This window comes from Ochotona curzoniae, unplaced genomic scaffold (genome assembly GCF_017591425.1).
Source record: "Ochotona curzoniae isolate NIBS_2020 unplaced genomic scaffold, NIBS_Ocur_1.0 patch4, whole genome shotgun sequence".
NCBI lineage: Eukaryota > Metazoa > Chordata > Mammalia > Lagomorpha > Ochotonidae > Ochotona > Ochotona curzoniae.
In genome coordinates this window covers 271344-290319 of record NW_024466972.1, presented here as the reverse complement: position 1 = coordinate 290319, position 18976 = coordinate 271344, and the positions used below count along the sequence as shown (strand labels likewise).

Sequence of the window (18976 nt, the reverse complement as noted above, 5' to 3'; positions counted from 1 at the left end):
TTGGCCAGTGGAACGACTTTGTCCATCCTGACAAATACCCAGGCCTGAATCTCATGCTCACCAGAGGGAGCAATGGCCCACCAGGGGAGTTTCCCAAGTTCCTGTACCAGCCCACTCCCAGATCCAGATCCTATATGTAGTGGTGGGTTTTAGGTCCTTACCTGGTATAGTCTGCCTCCTCTGTTCTTGCCTCGGTATGACTGGTGGATGTTGTGGTCTGGCCCACCGCACACCCTATTCTTGGGTGTGCCTGTGGGTGCTGCAGTCTGGACCAGCTCGGCCTGTACCCAACTCCAGTACCCATGAGTGTCAGAGGGTTCCGTGATCATGTCTAGCTCAGCCCATCATCACCCTCAGCTTTTAAGCAAACCAGAGAAAATTGCAGTTCCACAGGAGTGGGCCCACTTACTCCTCCAGAGTTAGCCCCCAGACCTGATTTCTCGTGTGCTGCTTATTGTCATGGCGCTGCCTAACATTACCCATCCTTTATTCTGACTCTCACTGGCAGGTACCATGATCTAGCCCTGCTAACTAGGACCCCAGCCATAGCTTTGATGTGTGCCAGTGAGTGGTATTTGGCAGTGGTTGATGCTAACTAGCTCAGCTCAGGTCTCCCATGTGTCCTGGCACATCATTTGACTCTTAAGATTTTTCTGTTCCCCCCTTCAAACTGCTTCAAACTGTCACACCTCCCTCATTTATCTGCAAGTACAGTGGCCTTGTTGATGGAAGTCCCTCAGTAGTCATTCCTCACCTTCAATGTACTCTCTCACCAATCTTCCCTCCCATACATCTCCTCACCCCCCCCCCCCGGGCAATCTGCCCTCCCTCCTCTGCTACGATATTAGATGTTCTCTTTAGGCCCCAAAGGAGTGCCATATCTTCTGTGTGCATCTGGGTGTGCCATCCACTGCTCCCTCTAAACCATTGAGGTGACTCAGATCTGCAGGTACAGTAGCTTGTCTATGCAAGTTCCTCAGTAGTCATTCCTCACATGAACATGATCCCTCAGGTCCTCACATACCCTTACCTCTGCCATTCCCCAGGTCCCCTGCAAGCCTATACTACCAAAACCCACAAGTGTGCCACCAGGTGGCCCGTGGGCTTAGCCCCGCACCATTTGCACCCTGCGCCACCCGACCCAGGCAATGCTGCGCTCCCTCTGGGGCTAAGTGGTCTGACTCCCTCTGCACATGCAGGGCAAAGGACCCAGGCTAGGCGCCCCAGTCTTTGTTGGAACCACCCTGCCCCTACTGTCTCGGGGCTAACTGGCCCAGCTGTTATGTATGTTTTATAAGATAATAACAAACAAACAAACTGCTCTTTCTGACTTTTAGGGTTTTATGATAAATAAGTAATTGTTGATATTTATGTAAGTTGCATCTAATTAGATCAGTGAGAAAGGATTGGAGGCATAATGGTAGTGAGATAAAGATTATATGAACCAACACTAAGAGTGACGTAAGTAGAGGATATATACAAAATGAATTTTCAGAGCTTGCATTTAGCTTTAGTGGGAAAGTATTCACCTCTGGAGCAAAGTCAGATGAGCTTAATTATGTTTTCAAGAAACTTTCATACTTAGGTATCAGGAATAGAGAGAATGGAAGGAGGTTACCGTGTAGCTTAAGTATAGCTAACACAGAAAGGAATTACAATAAAGGGTATTTTACAGAGGCACAATATGTTGTTGACTATGTTTAATTGTGGTGTATGATTTAAGTCCATAGACAGCATCTCAAGCATTTAATAATTACAACTAAAATGCCTTCTAAATTACCTACTTGAAAGGTAGTCATTGTGGTTCAACAGGTTAAGCCACTGCTTGAAACACCCACATCCTGTATCTATTTCTGGTTGGAGTCCTGGCACTTCTGCTTCTGATCCAACTTCCTGCCGAGGTGTACCTACCATGGGCCAGCAGGTGATGGCTCAAGTCCTTGGGTCCCTGTCACCCATGGAGGTGATCTGATTGTAATTCTGGGATCCTGACTTTGACTTGGCCCAGCCCTGGCTATTGTGAGCCTTTGGGAGTGAACCAGTTGGTGGATGATTCTTTCTCTCTTTCTCTATCTCTCTCTCTTCCTTTCTTTCTCTCTCTGCCTTTCAAGTTGAAAGATTTAAATAAATTTGACAAAGTTACTTATTGAAACTGAATAAAATCAATATTACTAAAATGATTGTTATGTGTTTCAAAAATGAGAACAAATGCAAATGTCAAATTAATCAAGTGTTGCTTTCCTCACCATTATCTTCCTTTGGTTACTTAGGAAAAGAAGTCCATCAGTGTCCAGAGATCAGAATAGACGATACGACCAACGGGAAGAAAGAGAGGAATATTCACAGTATGCCACTTCAGAAAGCGCAATGCCTAGGTCTCCATCAGATTATGCTGATAGGCGATCTCAACGTGATCCTCAGTTTTATGAAGAGTCTGATCATATGAACTATAGGGACTCCAACAGGAGAAGTCACAGGCATTCCAAAGAGTATATTGTAGATGATGAAGATGTGGAGAGTAGAGATGAGTATGAACGACAAAGGAGAGAAGAGGAATACCAGGCACGCTACCGAAGTGATCCAAATTTGGCTCGCTATCCAGTTAAGCCTCAACCTTATGAAGAACAAATGCGTATCCATGCCGAAGTGTCCCGAGCGCGGCATGAGAGAAGGCATAGTGATGTCTCTTTGGCAAATGCTGAACTGGAAGATTCCAGAATTTCTATGCTAAGGATGGATCGACCGTCCAGGCCAAGATCTATATCTGAACGTAGAGCTGCCATGGAAAATCAGAGATCTTATTCAATGGAAAGAACTCGAGAAATTCAGGGACCAAGTTCATATCCACAAAGGACCACAAACCATAGTCCTCCCACACCACGGAGGAGTCCAATCCCCATGGATCGACCGGACATGAGGCGTACTGACTCACTGAGGAAGCAGCACCACTTGGATCCCAGCTCTGCTGTACGGAAAACAAAACGGGAAAAAATGGAAGCGATGTTAAGGAATGATTCTCTGAGCTCTGACCAGTCAGAGTCAGTGAGACCTCCACCACCAAAACCTCATAAATCGAAGAAAGGAGGTAAAATGCGACAGGTTTCTTTGAGCAGTTCAGAGGAGGAATTGGCTTCCACGCCTGAATACACGAGTTGTGATGATGTTGAGATTGAAAGTGAGAGTGTAAGTGAAAAAGGTAAGATCTCTAATTATAGATTTTACTGTATTAGATAAGATCTTTAAGGCTTATTTCTAAGTAAATATTTAAAACTAACAAAAAAAACTCCTTTAATGGTATTGGTCATGTGAACAAAATTTTATGTTATGAAAAACAAATTATGTTATCCATGCATGACAAAAATTTATTAAACACTTTTCTTTCCTGCTTTGTTTAAAAAATTTTTTTGCATCATTTGATCATATGTTTTAGAGATTTTTTTCAGCTGGTTTTAAAAGTAACATTAAACTTTAATTAAAAAAACAATTTTAGACTTTTTTGCTAAAAAAAATCTAAAATGTCTTCAAAGTGTAAAAAATGAAATGCAAGTTTTCATATTTCTTTTCCCCAGAGAGGACCATTATTTACTGTATTTTCTTCTTTCTATCATTTTGACTGTCTGAGTTACAGATTTATAAAATCGGCATAATACTGTTTATAATTTGGTGCCCTCATTGTTTATTTGATAACAGTTTATAAGGAGTTTAAGATTGCTTTTCAGAAAAGTGTTTTAAATGCTTGCACCAATGTTCTATCTTAAGTTTGTACTATTTTTTCTTACTGCCATTCAATTGCTTCTGATTGCTAGAACAAGTAATTATATAATGATTATCTTTAAGCATAAGTTTTGCCTACATATCTGATGTGTATTTGTACTTTGGATTCTTTTAAGCTTTATTTCAGATTCCCGAATTACTTTCTAGAAAGGTTTTCTACTTCTGTCAGATGTATGTGACTCACCAGCTTCAGTGTACTCCATGTTTACTAATTAAATAAGACTTGGAAAGAGCTGGTTTTTCATCATTGATTGTAGAATCAAGATATTTTATTGGTGCTTATTGATGTTTAATTCCTATGATTTACTTGTTCAACCCTTTTATTCCTTCTACCTGTTTTTATTGGCTATTATGTGGTTATTCTTGCTGATCTATAAGAGCTTTTATATATTTTGGATTTTGCTGCATTTAATTGTTTCAAATGTTTCACAAGTTGATGTTTGTCTCCTATTTTTCTTTTAATATTTGGAAGTACTGAATTGAATATAACTAAGCCTTGTATCTTTAGTGATGGTTTTCCCTCTTTTAATCCTTCAAAACTCTTTTATCCCCAAATTGACTAGTTAAATAGCTATATGTTTTGTATTTTATTATGTTTAATGAGTGATATTAAATTTTTCTGGAACTTATTTTCATGTATTACAACATACATAAGATTGGTGATTATCTAAAATGAATCCCTTATATTAACTCACTGTCATCCCACTGCAATATTCTTAATGAGTAGTCCATTTCTTCCTTTTAAGAACCAGTAGGCATCAGTAAGGGAATTCAGGAAGATAATTAGATGTGAAATGAATACTGAATAATTTTACAACATAAAAAATGAATCAAGATACATGAATTAGCAGAGGTGGCTTTTTGATGCAGTGGTATAATTGCTTCTTGGGATTTCTGCATCCCATATTAAAGTGGGCAGGCAAGTATTCGGCCTCTGCTTTGGATTTTCTGCTTTTGAGTTCCAAATAATGTGCGCCCTCAGAGGCAGCAAGTGACTGTTGAAGTGCTTACGTCCCTGCTGCTTGTGTGAAGGAGCTAGGTTCAGTTCTGGGGTCCTGATTCAGCCTGGAACAATCTCTGATGCTGTGGACAGTTTGGAAGTGGACCTGTCTATTTGTTTCTCTGAAACTCCACCCTTTAAATAAACAAACACTCAAATACAGATACATATGCATCCACACATGCACACATACATGCATACATACATACTTTTGGAGCTGCTGTTCTGAACTAAAAACAGAAAATATTGTTTACAAATGAAAGATTGAACATTAAAAACTACAAGATTTCAGTAAGTAACTTAATTGAAAATGTGAGTAGATGTTTAGTTCATATTCCGCATTGAGAATGCTATGAAGATGCATGCGCTTTAGAAATAATCTCTTAGGATTAATAACATTCTAGTCATAATTCCAGTTGAATCTTAGGAGCCTCTTGTTTTTCAAGTCAATCTAGAAACAAGAATGCTAGAAAGAATAGCCTAGAACAGTGAGGGATAACCAACCAGATATTGATTGTTCAAAGTGTTATATTGATAAGAAATTTTGCAAAGGTTAGTGGAATTCTGATTTAATCTATTAAAATAAATGATAAACATGTAGAAAGTACAATATTCCAACAGGTAGGATATAGCATTTAAACAATGAGGTTGAGGAAAATACATATGCAGTTAGAAAAATAAAGTTAGGGATTTAATTAATATTCACTGCATTTGAATGACAAATTCTAATCAGATTAGGCTTATTAAAATATAAGTACAAAGAGAAATGCAGATCTTAATTTTCACAGAGATAATGTATAAATTTTTCCCCTGGACTGTAATCCTTCCTTAAACATACTTAATAATCTTTAGTTCAGTCTTTCCACATATTTGCAAAAATATTCTTGTAAAATATAAGCTGAGTTATCTTGAATGATTGGTTTAGATCATTTTGGTAGGTTCTTCTGTTATTTTCTGCTAATGCGCTCCCTTCACATTACTTAATAAGAATGTAAAAAAATTGGAAAGGCATTAATGAAACACTCAAAAGCTTTTTATGTATGATATCTGTCTAAGGGCTCATACTTTGTTTTGCAAAGCTGTTCTCACTTATAGATTTGCAGGTTTATAGCATAACAACTGATATTTAGCAAAATTAAAACACTTCTAAAACGATAAAGAACCTGCATGTTTCACCAGTGATTTCCTCTAGCTTGAACTCTGGGTAGATACCCTTGGAGTCATTCTCTTACTCATGTAACTAATTTGTTTCTCAGAATATAGTTTCTACTAATATTTATTTCCTGTGAATACTTATACTTTGTTTTAGATCTGGAGGAGGAAATTTGAATTTCTTTAATACAATAGTCTTATTTGATATTACCCCAGTAGTGGAATTCAGAGAGGAAAGATTCTGGCTGTTGAGAAGGCGGAACATTGTAGGCAAGACTAGCATATTTGATTATTTGTGGAAAAAGCAGGATCCGTGTAGTCCCTGGATCTTATGGCTGGCAACCCCTGATCTCTGTTGGTGCCCCATAGGGCACCATCTTGCACAGAGGGGCAAGAGCTCAGAGATCAGAAGGAGCGGAGGCAAACTGCACATGTGCTTAATCAGTAGGGCTCAGGTGCCATTTTCATCAGGCTAGGCACTGTTAGACTGAAGAGAGGGGAGCTGAGCTGTGCAAGAGCTAAGCGTGAAACAAAGTCACTTTCAGCTTAGAACATTGCACAGGCCCCTCAGAGAAAGCAGTTCCATCATGGCACTCTACAGACTCACCCAAAATAACTCCAGGTAGCTCTCAAATTTAATGGCTAGCACACGTCAACAAGATCAGCACCACTGACAACCCAGTTATTTAGGACAGCTGGCATTTTCCTAATCAGGGACACTAATTGAACATAAAAACCGACTTGTAGATCTGTAGATAATACATCTTAGAAACCTGCCCTAAGGAGAAGAATCTGCCAACCAGAATTGCAATGACAAAAGGTAAAAGAAGAGACAGAGGCACTATGAATGTTACTGAAGACTCTCCAGCAAAGGAACAAAAGCCTCTACCACCCTCAGAGTTAACTGAGGAAGACATTGAGAAAATGGGGGACATAGAATTCAGAAAACTCATTATAAAGCTTTTGAATAACAATGAGAAGCACATAATACAAGAGTTCAAGGAATTTAAGAAATGTGTCACACAGGAGATGAATCAAATGAAAGCTGATATGTCAAATTAAGAATACAGTGGAGCAAATTAAAAGTACAGTAGACGGTCTCAAAAATAGAATGAATTAAGCAGAAGAAAAAATGTCAGAATTGGAAGGTATTTCCTGTCACCAGGGGGAAACAAACAAAAAGCTGGAAGCAGAACCAGGTCAAGCTAAAGAAAGTATCCAAGAATTAAAAGATATGATTAAAAGGCCCAATATAAAAGTTATGGGAGTTCCAGAAGGCACAGAAAGAGAAGCTGGGATTAAAGGTGTATTCAATGAAATAATAAATGGAAACTTCCCTAATGTCCAGAAAGAATTGGAAAACAATATACTGGAGAGGCACTGAACCCCCAACAGAGTTGATCAAAAGCGATTTTCACTGTGACACATGATAATCAAGCTCCCTTTGGTTGAACAAAAAGAAAAAAATCTGTAAGTGTGCATGTGAAAAAAAAAAAATCAAATGACCTGCAGAGGAATCCCAGGGAAACTCAGCTGACCGACCTCTCAGAAGAAACACTATAGGCCGGAAGAGAATGGAGTTACATATTCCAGATTCTAAAAGGGAAAATTTTTCAGCCCAGAATAATGTATCCAACAAAGCTCTCCTTTGTCTTTGAAAATGAAATAAAATTCTTCCACAGTAAAGAAAAACTTCAAGAATTTGCCTCTTCTAAACCTGCCCTACAAATGATACTCAAAGATGTTCTCGTGAAAGAGAAAAGGAATAGCAACTACCAAAACCAAAGGCAAATGTGGAGAACATCCCACTAAAAGGCCAACAGAAGACTAAATCAAAGAACAACCCATTGCTAAAATGACAGGACCAAACTGCCACCTATCCATATTAACATTGAATGTAAATGGATTAAACTCATCAATCAAATGCCATTGATTGGAGGACTGGATCAAAAAACAAAACCCATCTATCTGTTGCTTACAGGAGACACATACAGATCAGAGGAAGCTGAAAGTGAAAGGATGGAAAAAGATATTCCAAGCTAATGGTAAGGAAAAATGTGTGGGTGTAGCCATTCTTATATGATATAGACTTTGATGTGAAAAACATTAAAAGAGATGAAGAAGGATACCATATAATAATCAAAGGATTCATTCAGCAAGAAGAGATCACCATAATAAATGTATATGCAACAATGCCAAGGCATCTAGCTTTATGAAACAAATATTAATGGATTTAATGGGAGAGATAGACTCCAATATAATAATAGCAGGGGTTTTAATACCCATTTAACAGAAACTCAGCAAAGAAACAACAGAACTCACCCAAACACTAGAGCAAATGGACTTAGTTGATATCTACCAAACCTTTCATCCTACAGAGAATACACTTTTTTTTTTCATCAGTACATGGAACCTTCTCCAGAATTGACCATGTTATAGGCCACAAAACAAGCCTCAGCAAATTTTTTAAAAATCAAAATTATACCATGCATCTTTTCAGATCATCATGGAGTGAAACTAGAGACCAAGTCAAAACACCCAGGAAGACATGCAATCATATGGAGACTGAATAATATTCCTAAATGTGCAATAGGGTAGAGAAGAAATCAAAGGGAAAAATTAAAAATTGCTTGAAACAAATGGAGGCATCAAAACAACATAACAAAATTTTGGGGACACAATCAAGGCAGTATTAAGAGAAAAGTTCATCTCAATCAATGCTTATGTTAAGAAACTAGAAAAGCACCAAGTAAGTGAGCTAACTTTATAATTAAAGGAACTAGAAAAACAGTCACAAAGCAATCCCAAGATCAGTGGGAAAAAAGAAATAACCAAAATAAGGGAGGAAATAAACCAAATAGAGACGAAAAGAACAATACATATGATGAGTGAGCCAAAGAGCTAATTATTTGAGAAAATCAACAAAATAGACTCCCCACTGGACCAACTAATCAAAAAAGGAGGGAGGAGACGTGTCAATAGCATATAGCAAGAAAGGAAATATAACAACAGATACCTCGGAAATACAGAGAATCATCAGGAACTATTACAAGCAACTATATGCAAAAAAATCAGAAGACCTAGAAGAGATGGATAGATTTTTGGACACATACAATCCACCAAAATTGAATCAAGAAGCAATTAATAATCTAAATAGACCTATAGCATGCACTGAGATTGAATCAGCAAGTAAAACCCTCCCGACCAATATAAGTCCTGCTCCAGATGGCTTCACTGCTGAATTCTACCAAATGTTTCAAGAGGAACTTACCCCAATCCTCCACAAGCTTTTCCAAACAATAGAAAGAGAGGCAATCCTTCCAAACTCTTTCTATGAAGTCAAATATCACCTTAATACCAAAGCCAGATAGAGAAACAACAGAGAAAGAGAATTACAGATCAGTATCTCTGATGAACATAGGTGCAGATATTCTCAATAAAATACTAGCCAACAAACCCTACAGTACATCAGGCAGATCATCCACCAGACCAGATGGGATTCATCCCAGGCATTCAGGGATGGTTCAACATTCGCAAATCAATTAATGTGATACACCACGTCTACAAATTGAAAAATAAAAAACATTTGATCATCTCAATAGATACAGAGAAGGCATTTGATAAAATCCAACACCACTTCATGCTGAAAACCCTAAGCAAATAGGCATAGAAGGAACATTCCATAACATAATGAAAGCTATTTATGAAAAACCCAATGCCAGCATCATACTAAACGTGAAAAGATTGGAAGCTTTTCCACCCAAATCTGGAACTAGACAGGATGTTCATTGTCACTACCACTCTTCAATATAGTATTGGAAGTCCTTGTTAGAGATATTAGGCAAGAAAAAAGAATTAAAAGAATTCAAATTGGAAACGAGGAATTGAAATTATCTCTATTTGCAAATGACATGATTCTCTACTTAGGAGAACCAAAAGACTCAGTCAAGAGACTATTGGAACTCACGAGAGACTTTAGCAAGATAGCAGGATACAACATTAATGAACACAAACCAATGGCACTAGTGCACACAAATAATTCCACTGCTGAGAAAGAAACTATAAGTATAGTTCCCTTTAAAATAGTGGAGCGGAATCTTAAATACCTAACAATTAAACTGAATATGTGGAAGACCTCTATGATGAAAACTATAAAACATTAAAAAAAGAAATAGAAGACATTGAAAAATGGAGAAACTTACCATGTTCCTGGATTGGCAGGATCAACATCATCAAAATGTCCATATTACCAAAAGTAATATACAGATTCAACACAATCCCAATCAAAATCCCAACAACATTCTTCTCAGAATTAGTGGTATTTAAAAATTTTTTTCTCTAAATATTATATGGATAAATTATTCTGTTGAGAAACAAACATCCTTTAAGAGATAATATCTTCACTTTTATTATTTGTGGCATAAGGAATTCCATAGAGTTGTTTTTAGAACATGGATGATCTCTTTCATTACTCAATTCATTTTCATTTTTAGGTGAAACCGTTTAAAAATGTACAAGGAAAATTTAAATGCAGTAACCTAAAAATGTTAAACAATACTGTGTACATATCACCAGGCAACATTATAATTGCAGAAGGATTCCTTCCAGGCCCTAATATATATGTTAGTTTCAACAACATAGCAGAATGAAATCCCCAGCATTTGTAAAAGTTTTTCTCTGCTGTGTTTTTGGCTGGCTTGTTTTTTCTTATTATCAGCTTTGTTGATTCATTTGCGACTTTAGTTCTTCTTTTATTCATTTGTCACTTTGGATGGATTTCAATATCCTAGTTATACAACAGTTATTCCAGATTTACGTACATGCCATTTCACTCACCATCATCTGATAAATAAAACTTCTAATTAAATCCACAAATGACTGGGCCCTTGTATATGAATAGTAACAGAGAGGTTTAATGAACAGAATAATGACTTTGGAGTTAAAGAAGCAATAAAATTCTGGATATTTACTTCATACATGGATGTGTCCTCCCTTAACCATATTCTTGTTTCTGTACCTCTAAATCTGTAATTCAGAATGTTGGTATTTTTATTATTTGATTATTATATTGATCAAATAATATTATTTATGTGTGTAAATTGTCAAGCAGGAGATATTCAAATAATTTTTTACTTTTTGCCTTCTTTTTTTTCCAATTCTTTACATTGCGTTATGTGATACAGCTTTTTAGGTACTGGAATCCTCCCCTCTCCTCCCCCAACTTTTGACTCCTAAAGGACAATTTTCAAGGCTGTGAATAAAAGTATAACTGTGGTCATTTAAGTTGGAATGAAATTGTGAGATGTAATCCAGTGTTTTCCTAAGAACTAGTAGCTTATTGTTTTTCTACTATAAAATTTTCCAGTGCCTATAATTTGAAAGGTGTTATGGTTGGATTCTGGGAAGAATGTAGGGATGAATAAGTTAGTCCTTCTACCGTCAGGGGAAACTGAGTCTAAAACAAGCCTGTTGAATGTATCGTGACAATGGGATGCTGTCTGCCATTGTTTGTACCGGCAATGTCAGGACATACTTAAATAGTAGAATGATAGACTTATGGCTGCTTATGAAGGACTAGACTATTGCAATAATGCGGGGGAAATGAATTGGGGGGAGGGAATATGGGGAGGGAGTAAAGGGAAATCATAGAGCTTATGGAATTTTGCTACAAGCTGACTTCTCTTCTCCCTCCTCTCACTGCTGTTCTCTCCGCTCCTCATCCCCCTATTCCCATCCCTTTCTCTCCTCTCTTCTGCCTTTGTGTTATGAAGGGAGAATCTTAGTTTGCTGATGTCATGGTCTTTGAATTTAAACATTAGACATCCTTATCAAAGTTTAAAACATATTTTTACAACCATAAAAGTGCTACTGACTTTGTAATTTTCCTTTTGATTTGGTTACTGAATAACCTAAAGCTGGTTTTTCAGTCTCTATAGCATTGACATTTGGTGCCGTGCTATTGTTTGTCTTGTGATACTATCTTCTGTCCTGTAAGTTTAGTACCATCTGTGGCCTCTGCCAACCATATGCCACTAGTATCCAACAGCCAAAAATATCCAGATATTGCCAAATATTACTCATGAGACAAAATTTCCCATTCTCAGCAGCCAACCCTCATCCCTGAGCTGTCCACTTGTTCTTGCTTCTTCCTTCTTTGACTTCTAAACCATTTGGGTCACAGCCAGCGTTTTATTTTTAAAGAATGAACTAAACTAGGGCAGAAAATATCAGAGGGGAGCACACGGAGTGAGGGTAATTGTTTTGTAAAACATCTTTGAAAAAGCGTGTGTCTTTATGCCATAGCTTCTAATATAAAATATACAATTGTTACCATGGATTGTGGTAAAAATCATTAAAACTATTGCCTTATGTTAGAATTTTGTAACTCTTTTGATGGCAGTGTTTTCTACCTTTCTTCTCTTCTGTGCGCTTTGAGACTGGTGGTAAAATGATAGTGTGTAACTGATATGTTTTAGATGCTATCATTTTTTTATGAGATGTATATGAATCTTACTGTGAAATAGTCATTTCATAGTCAGGTTTTTAGCCATTTGCCTTACTGCTCAAAATATATCTGATTTGAACTATTTTTAAGCCACAAAATTTGTCATAACCTGTCAAATTTGCCTAATCTGATTGATTTCTCTTTGTTGTTTATTTCACTGTAAAATTTCAAGTAGAGATTAAGCTTGCAAATAGCTGAACACATGTATGGTGATCTCCCAAACTACCATTGTGAAGTGGTTAATTTATTAGATTCTTCAAAAAGCACTACATATATTTTTTCCTTAGGTTAAGAGTTTGTGTGGAGGTGGGACATATTGAAGTTAAAAAAAAAATCCTGTATTAGAAAAGACTGAATGAGCTCCAGATAAAATATCTGGATCATAAGTTTTAAAATAAGACTTAAAGATGTGGGTTTATTTGAATTTAGATATTAGTATTAGTAGTGAAGTATATTCCTCTATGTAATCTCAAGCTTCTGAAAGTCTTTAAATAATTTATATGTAAGTTTCTTAAAATCTTTGAGTAATTTATGCAAGAAATATATATCATATATATTATATATTATATGCTTGCAAGGAAAGACTGTTGATATGCGACCTGAAGAGAAACCAGAGTATAAGACTGTTGACATGAAAGACAATATATATTCGCAAAATTTTATGTAGTAGAAATAATTTATAGTGTTTAACACTAATTACACATATAAGGATTTCTAAACTACGTAGACAAAAAAGTTTTAAAGATAATTCTAATAATTATATTATTTAGAACAATTGTAAGACTTAACAAGTATTGTTTTAAGGTATATTTTGAATACAAGAACTACAATGAGAGAGAGTGTGTGCTCTTCCATCTGCTGGTTTGCAATAGATGGCCACAAAAACAAAAGCTAGGCTAGGAGCTTTGCGAAAAACATAGTTTGCAGGTGTTCAAATACTTGGACCATCTAATACTGCTATTCTCATGCCATTAGAAGGGAGCTGGATTGGAACTGGAGCAGCTAGGATTTGAACCCTAAAAGGGATGCTGATGTTTTAGCCAATTGTTGGCCACAATGCTGTCCTCAAACACTAAATTTTTAAAAAAGATTTATTTTATTTTTTATTGGAAAGTCAGAGTTACAGAGAGAAAGATCATGCATCTGCTGATTCACTCCCTAAGTGGCCCCAATGGCTGGAGCTGAGTCAATTTGAAGCCAGGAGCTTTTCTGGGTCTTCCATGCAGGTGCTGGGTCCCCCGGCTTTGAGCCGTCCTCTACTGCTTTCTCAGAAGCAGGGAGTTACTAAAGAAGTGTGGTGGCTGGGATGAACTGATGCCCAATGGGATCCAGTGCACAGAGGATTTTAACCACTAGGCTACTGCAGTAAGCCCAAAAAGTAAAATATTTTAAAGGGCAAAAATTACTGTGTACTTATAAATTCAGTTCTTGTATTGTTAAAATGAATTTTTTACAAAGATGTATTTATTTTTATTGCTAACTCAGATTTATGGAGAAAAGGAGAAAGATTGAAAGATCTTCCATCCATTGATTCCTGTGGGCAACAATGACTGGAGCTGAGCCCGTCCAAAGCCGGGAAACAGGAGCTTCTTCCAGGTCTCCTGTGCTGGTGCAGGGTCCCAAAGTTTTGCGCCATCCTCTACTGCTTTCCTAAATCACAATTAGGTAGCTGGACTGGAAGTAGAGCAGCTGGGATCCAAACCCGTGCCCATTTGGGATCCTGGTGGTTGCAAGGCAAGGACTTTAGCCACAGGGCTACTGTGCTCGGCCTAAAAAGTAAAAGTTTTTAAAAGTAAAGATTATTGCCTGTACTTATTCCCTGTATTGGTAAAATTATTTTTGCTAAATAATTTTTTAAATTGTAGGGTGATTTTTTAAATTTGACCCTTGAATAAAAGAAGTCAATCACATTAAAGTTATATTAATCTAATTGCTCTTTTGCTATGTTAGGCTGCATTATGAAATTTCTTCATAAAATTTTCTAAACTAAATATGTAGGTGAAAAATAAAGCCACAGATATGTATTTTAAATACACATTATTATCTACATAATTGTGCAGTATAAAGGCATCTGAAGTTGAAGCTAACTCGAAATAATTGGTAAAGTGAATCAATAGAAATCAATTTTTTGTTTCCTGATAAACTGCAGCATACAGAAATTGAAGATCATAATTCTTTCCCTTTGACCAAGCAGTTTATTAATTATGGATGAAATAGTATCGCAAACATTTGCTTGCATATGAAAGTACATTTTAAATTAGCTACCAAGAAGCGTCATCTAATATGTAAGAGTTATATCAGTGATTCAGATATTTGAGAGGGTGCTTAGTTATATGAAAATGGAAAACAATTTAATAAAGATTAGTTGAGATGTTTTTAAAATATAGAAAAGCTTAAAATGAAATGTCTATTATCCTGAATTAGAAATCTGTAAAATATGACTAGATTTTGATATTTATTTTAGCTCTAAATGTTTTAAGATTAACTTTGATGAAGATTAGTAAAATACGTAAATTTGTGGAGAATGTATTCTCACTATCTGGTAAGAGGGACATAAGAACTAAGGCCCTAGCAGTGTCCAAAATGCTGTGTATGAGAGGATGGTGTGGGGTATAGCAAAGTAGGACTTGGCCTGTATCCCAGGCACCCCATTTGGGTGCCAGTGTGAGTCTTGGCTGCTTCACTTCTGATCCAGCTCCCTGTTTATGCCTTGGAGGGCAGGGGAGGATGACTCAAGTCCTTGGGCCGTTGTATCCATGTGGGAGACTCCGAGGAGGTTCCTGGCTCCTGGCTGTGGATCGACTGAGCTCTGCCATCATTGTGGCCATTTGGGAATGAACTAGAGGATGGGAAATCTCTCTGACTTTCTTTGTCCCTCATTTCTTCTCCTCTCTCTGTAAGCCTGACTTTCAAATTAATAATAAATAAATCTGAAACACATGCTGTGTAGTTTAAAAACATTTGAGTTTAAAAAGCATTCAAGTTGTAAGCAAGTTGAATGTTATTTAGTATTTCAAGAAATGTGTAGTAGGTAACTTTCGTTCTTCTTTCCCCCTTTTTTCCCCTGTCTTCCTCTCCCTTCCTTCCCCTCCCCTTGCCTCCTCTCCATCTTCACTTCCCTTCTTTCATTCATTCAACTAAAATATATTTACTGCCAATAATCTATAGCACTAGATTATGAAACATAAATTAAGACAGGATTGTCTCTTGGCCTAGATTTTCAGCTTTATGCTATAGCATTAAACTCTTTGGGCTTTAAATGTACTGTATATATGGTAACTGAGTCATCCAAAAAAAATGTGTGTAGGGTAGGTTTTGTTTTTGTTCAACTGTGCTAGAAATGTTATGCAAGTGTAACGTTTCTGCAGCTTGTTTGGCAGCCAAAGGAGCTGATTCCCAACTCAGCCACATCATTTAGGATATATGATATGATTTTATTAGATGTAAGAAATAAGCCCATTTGTCAAGAAATAACAGTAGAAAAATGACTAAATAATACTGTTTACATCAGGGATTCATAAACTGTGGCTTATGGGCCTAACTCAGTCAGCTTCATCTTTTATTACTGAGCTATAACAAAGTCTTTTTTTAAATTCACAATTTAATGGTTAAGAATAGACCTAATTTTCATGACATGAAAATCATATGAATTTCAAATGTAATTATTTTGAAAGATTCATTTATTATACGTGTAAGTCAGAGTTACAGAGAGAGAAAGGAAGAGACAGGCGAGAGATCTTCCAATCTACTGGATCACTCCCTGAATGGTCACAATGGCCAGAGTTGGACAAATCCAAAGCTGGAAGCTAGGTGCCTATTCCAGGTCTTCCATCTTGGTGCAGGGGCCCAAGACTTGAGCCATCCTTTACTGCTTGCTTGCTCATAAATAAGGAGTTGGATCAAATGTGAAGCAGTATCCTTTAGAGTGATTCCAGCATTGCAGGCAGAGGATTAGCCTACTGCACCACTGTGCCAGCCCCCAATTTTACTATTTTTAAGCTGAGTTTTTATATATTGACCATATTCATTCATTTGTTGCCTATCACTGCTTTTCAGTAATTAATACACACAACCTGTGTGTGGCACTCACAATGCTTTGCACTGCTGCTGTTCCTACTACAAATTACTCTGTAACGTTTATTACTGCACAGAGTGATGAGTTCCATGGACACTGCTGTACTGTTATATTTTATTACCTGTAGATGTCAATGATGTTCTTCTAAATAAAAGATGAGGAAAATGCACAACATATCAAGGTTGTAAGGCATTGCTGAGTTCGGATCTACTTGTCAAATTCAGTGGCAGTGTGCTTATAAACAGTGGCACGCTACATGCGCACAATGCAAAATTAGGCAACCATCCAAGTATTATTAATTTAGAGGATGAAAAAGGTAGCAAAAATTTGACAATTCCATGTGGCAGAAGTAACCTTTTTGCTTTAAACTTTCACCTGGGATGGATTATCAATATTTTGTTTCTCTGGACTTAAACTGCCTGTGCTTTTCAGATTTTAAATGTCACGTGCTTTGCCGAAAGTACTCAATACATTTGGAGAAGATCTCGAATTATCTTTGAGAAATGACAGTTTCATGGTTAGGATTATTAGTGCTTGTGCTAAATATTACATTTTTGTCCTTCAGCCTTAGCATCATGAAATAGGTCCAGGATCGTGGCAGTAGGAGGAATAACTAGATCTAGTCTGCAACTCTTAGAAAGTTGTCTATCACTCTGTTCCACTTTCTTCTTTTTTTTTTATTAATTTTTTTTTTATTGTTGCTTACATTGTATTATGTAGTACAGTTTTATAGGCGCTGGGGATTCCCCCCACCCCTCCCATAACCCTCCCCCCATGGTGGATTCCTCCACCTTGTTGCATAACCATAGTTCAAGTTCAGTTGAGATTCATTGCTTGCAAACACATGCCTAGCATAAAGTTCAGCGTCTTATTGTCCAGATAAGTTCAGTGGCCTCTTGGGGAGACCTTCTATGGTCTGAAGATAGGTCTAACACTTTCTTCTTTGGCCTCATTTTCAGGCCAGCTTTGCCTCGTGTAGCATAAATAATTCTACTTGTTCAGGAAATCCCATAATTCTAACAAAATCTTTGGCGTCATATTCTCTGAACTGATACGAATAAGGTATGCATCCTGTGGCCAGGAGGACAGAATAGGCCAATTGTGGATTTGAAGATAAGATGGAGTTTACTTGGACCAAATACAGAGAGAAATGTAGGGAAGAACTGAATTTCCTAAAAGAGAGATCAGAGTTTGCAGGAAGGGCAAACAGATACTAGGCAGGTACAAGAAACACATATCTACTGCTGAAATGAGAATTTTGAAATATTTTGAAGACATCAAAGTAGAGATGCAAGGATCAGTCTGAAACAATACTCTCTGGAGATCTAAATTTGGGAGTCATAAAACAATGGGAATCAATTTATTCAGAATGAAAATGTAGAGAGATTAAAAATATGTTCAGAACTGATACTGAATGGACTTCAAGAAGTAGTGGTCAAATGAAGGACAAGGGACCTACAAAGGAACTTGAGAATTTGTAGGTAAGAGGTGTAATAAACATTGGCAGTGAGCAGTAATATTTATAAGTGAAATATAGTAACATTGTAGTTTATGGTGAAAATGTAGTAATTTCTTTTTTTAAATAGAATTGAATTAAATTCTGTATTTTAAATAGAATTAAATACATTTGGATTCCCCCAAAATGTGGTAATTTCAGTGTAGAAAAGTTGATACTGGATTTGGTAGTATGGTGGTGACCTTGAGAGGAGTTTGATTTTGCTTGGTGATCAGGATGGGTGCAGGCCAAATGGAATGTATGAATGAATGTGATTCAAGGAATGAAGATGACTCATTTAAACTGCATTGGATTGTCTGGGATCCGTGGGGAGGGGGAAAGCAAACCAAGGAGGATTTACTTAGAGGCTTTAAAAAAAAAACAAAAACACTGTTTCAGGATCAACTAAAGGGAGTCTGATACAGTAAAGTTCAAGCATGGACCCTTGTGTGATACCAATGTTGCTTATTTTGACAGAGAATGTAATGAAATATAACGGCTTCATTATTTAGAGTTATAAATTGCAGCTGATATTTTTGTCTAGATCCTCAGAATATATCAACGAGTGAAATGAACTGTGGAAAAACAAACAAAAGGATCCCAGAAAACAGGAATTTTAGTGATTGTTCAAGATGCTAAGAGTACGTTAGATTATATGAAAGATTAAGGAAATACAAAATAAATTAAGGAGAATAATTGAAGGATGTTAAGCTTCTGGTTAAAGAATGAATATGTCAGAATGAAATACTTTTCATCTTAAATCAAAGGCAATGTTGATACCGTTGTGTCTTACAGAACAGCACATCTGTTAAAAATGTGTGTGTGTGCATGCAGAATCACCAGATGGAGCTTCAAATAATGTTCTGACAGATGATTCTTCAAGTCACTGTATTTCAGTACATCTTATTCTGTATATATTTAGAATTTCTCAAAGAAAAATCTGGTGCTAGAATCCTATGTTATAAAGATACATGC

General features: G+C 36.8%; 1 protein-coding gene across 34 annotated transcripts in view; it reads left to right on the top strand.

Annotated features, from left to right (window-relative positions):
- The window catches only part of LOC121167605 (regulating synaptic membrane exocytosis protein 2), a 471939-nt gene that overhangs the window by 191420 nt on the left and 261543 nt on the right, over positions 1–18976 (top strand). For all 34 annotated transcript variants that reach the window (XM_040997123.1, XM_040997128.1, XM_040997111.1 and 31 more), the window contains one exon: positions 2271–3196. In XM_040997123.1, the coding sequence (XP_040853057.1) occupies positions 2271–3196 (926 nt within the window). The remainder of the gene's footprint in view (positions 1–2270; positions 3197–18976) is intronic.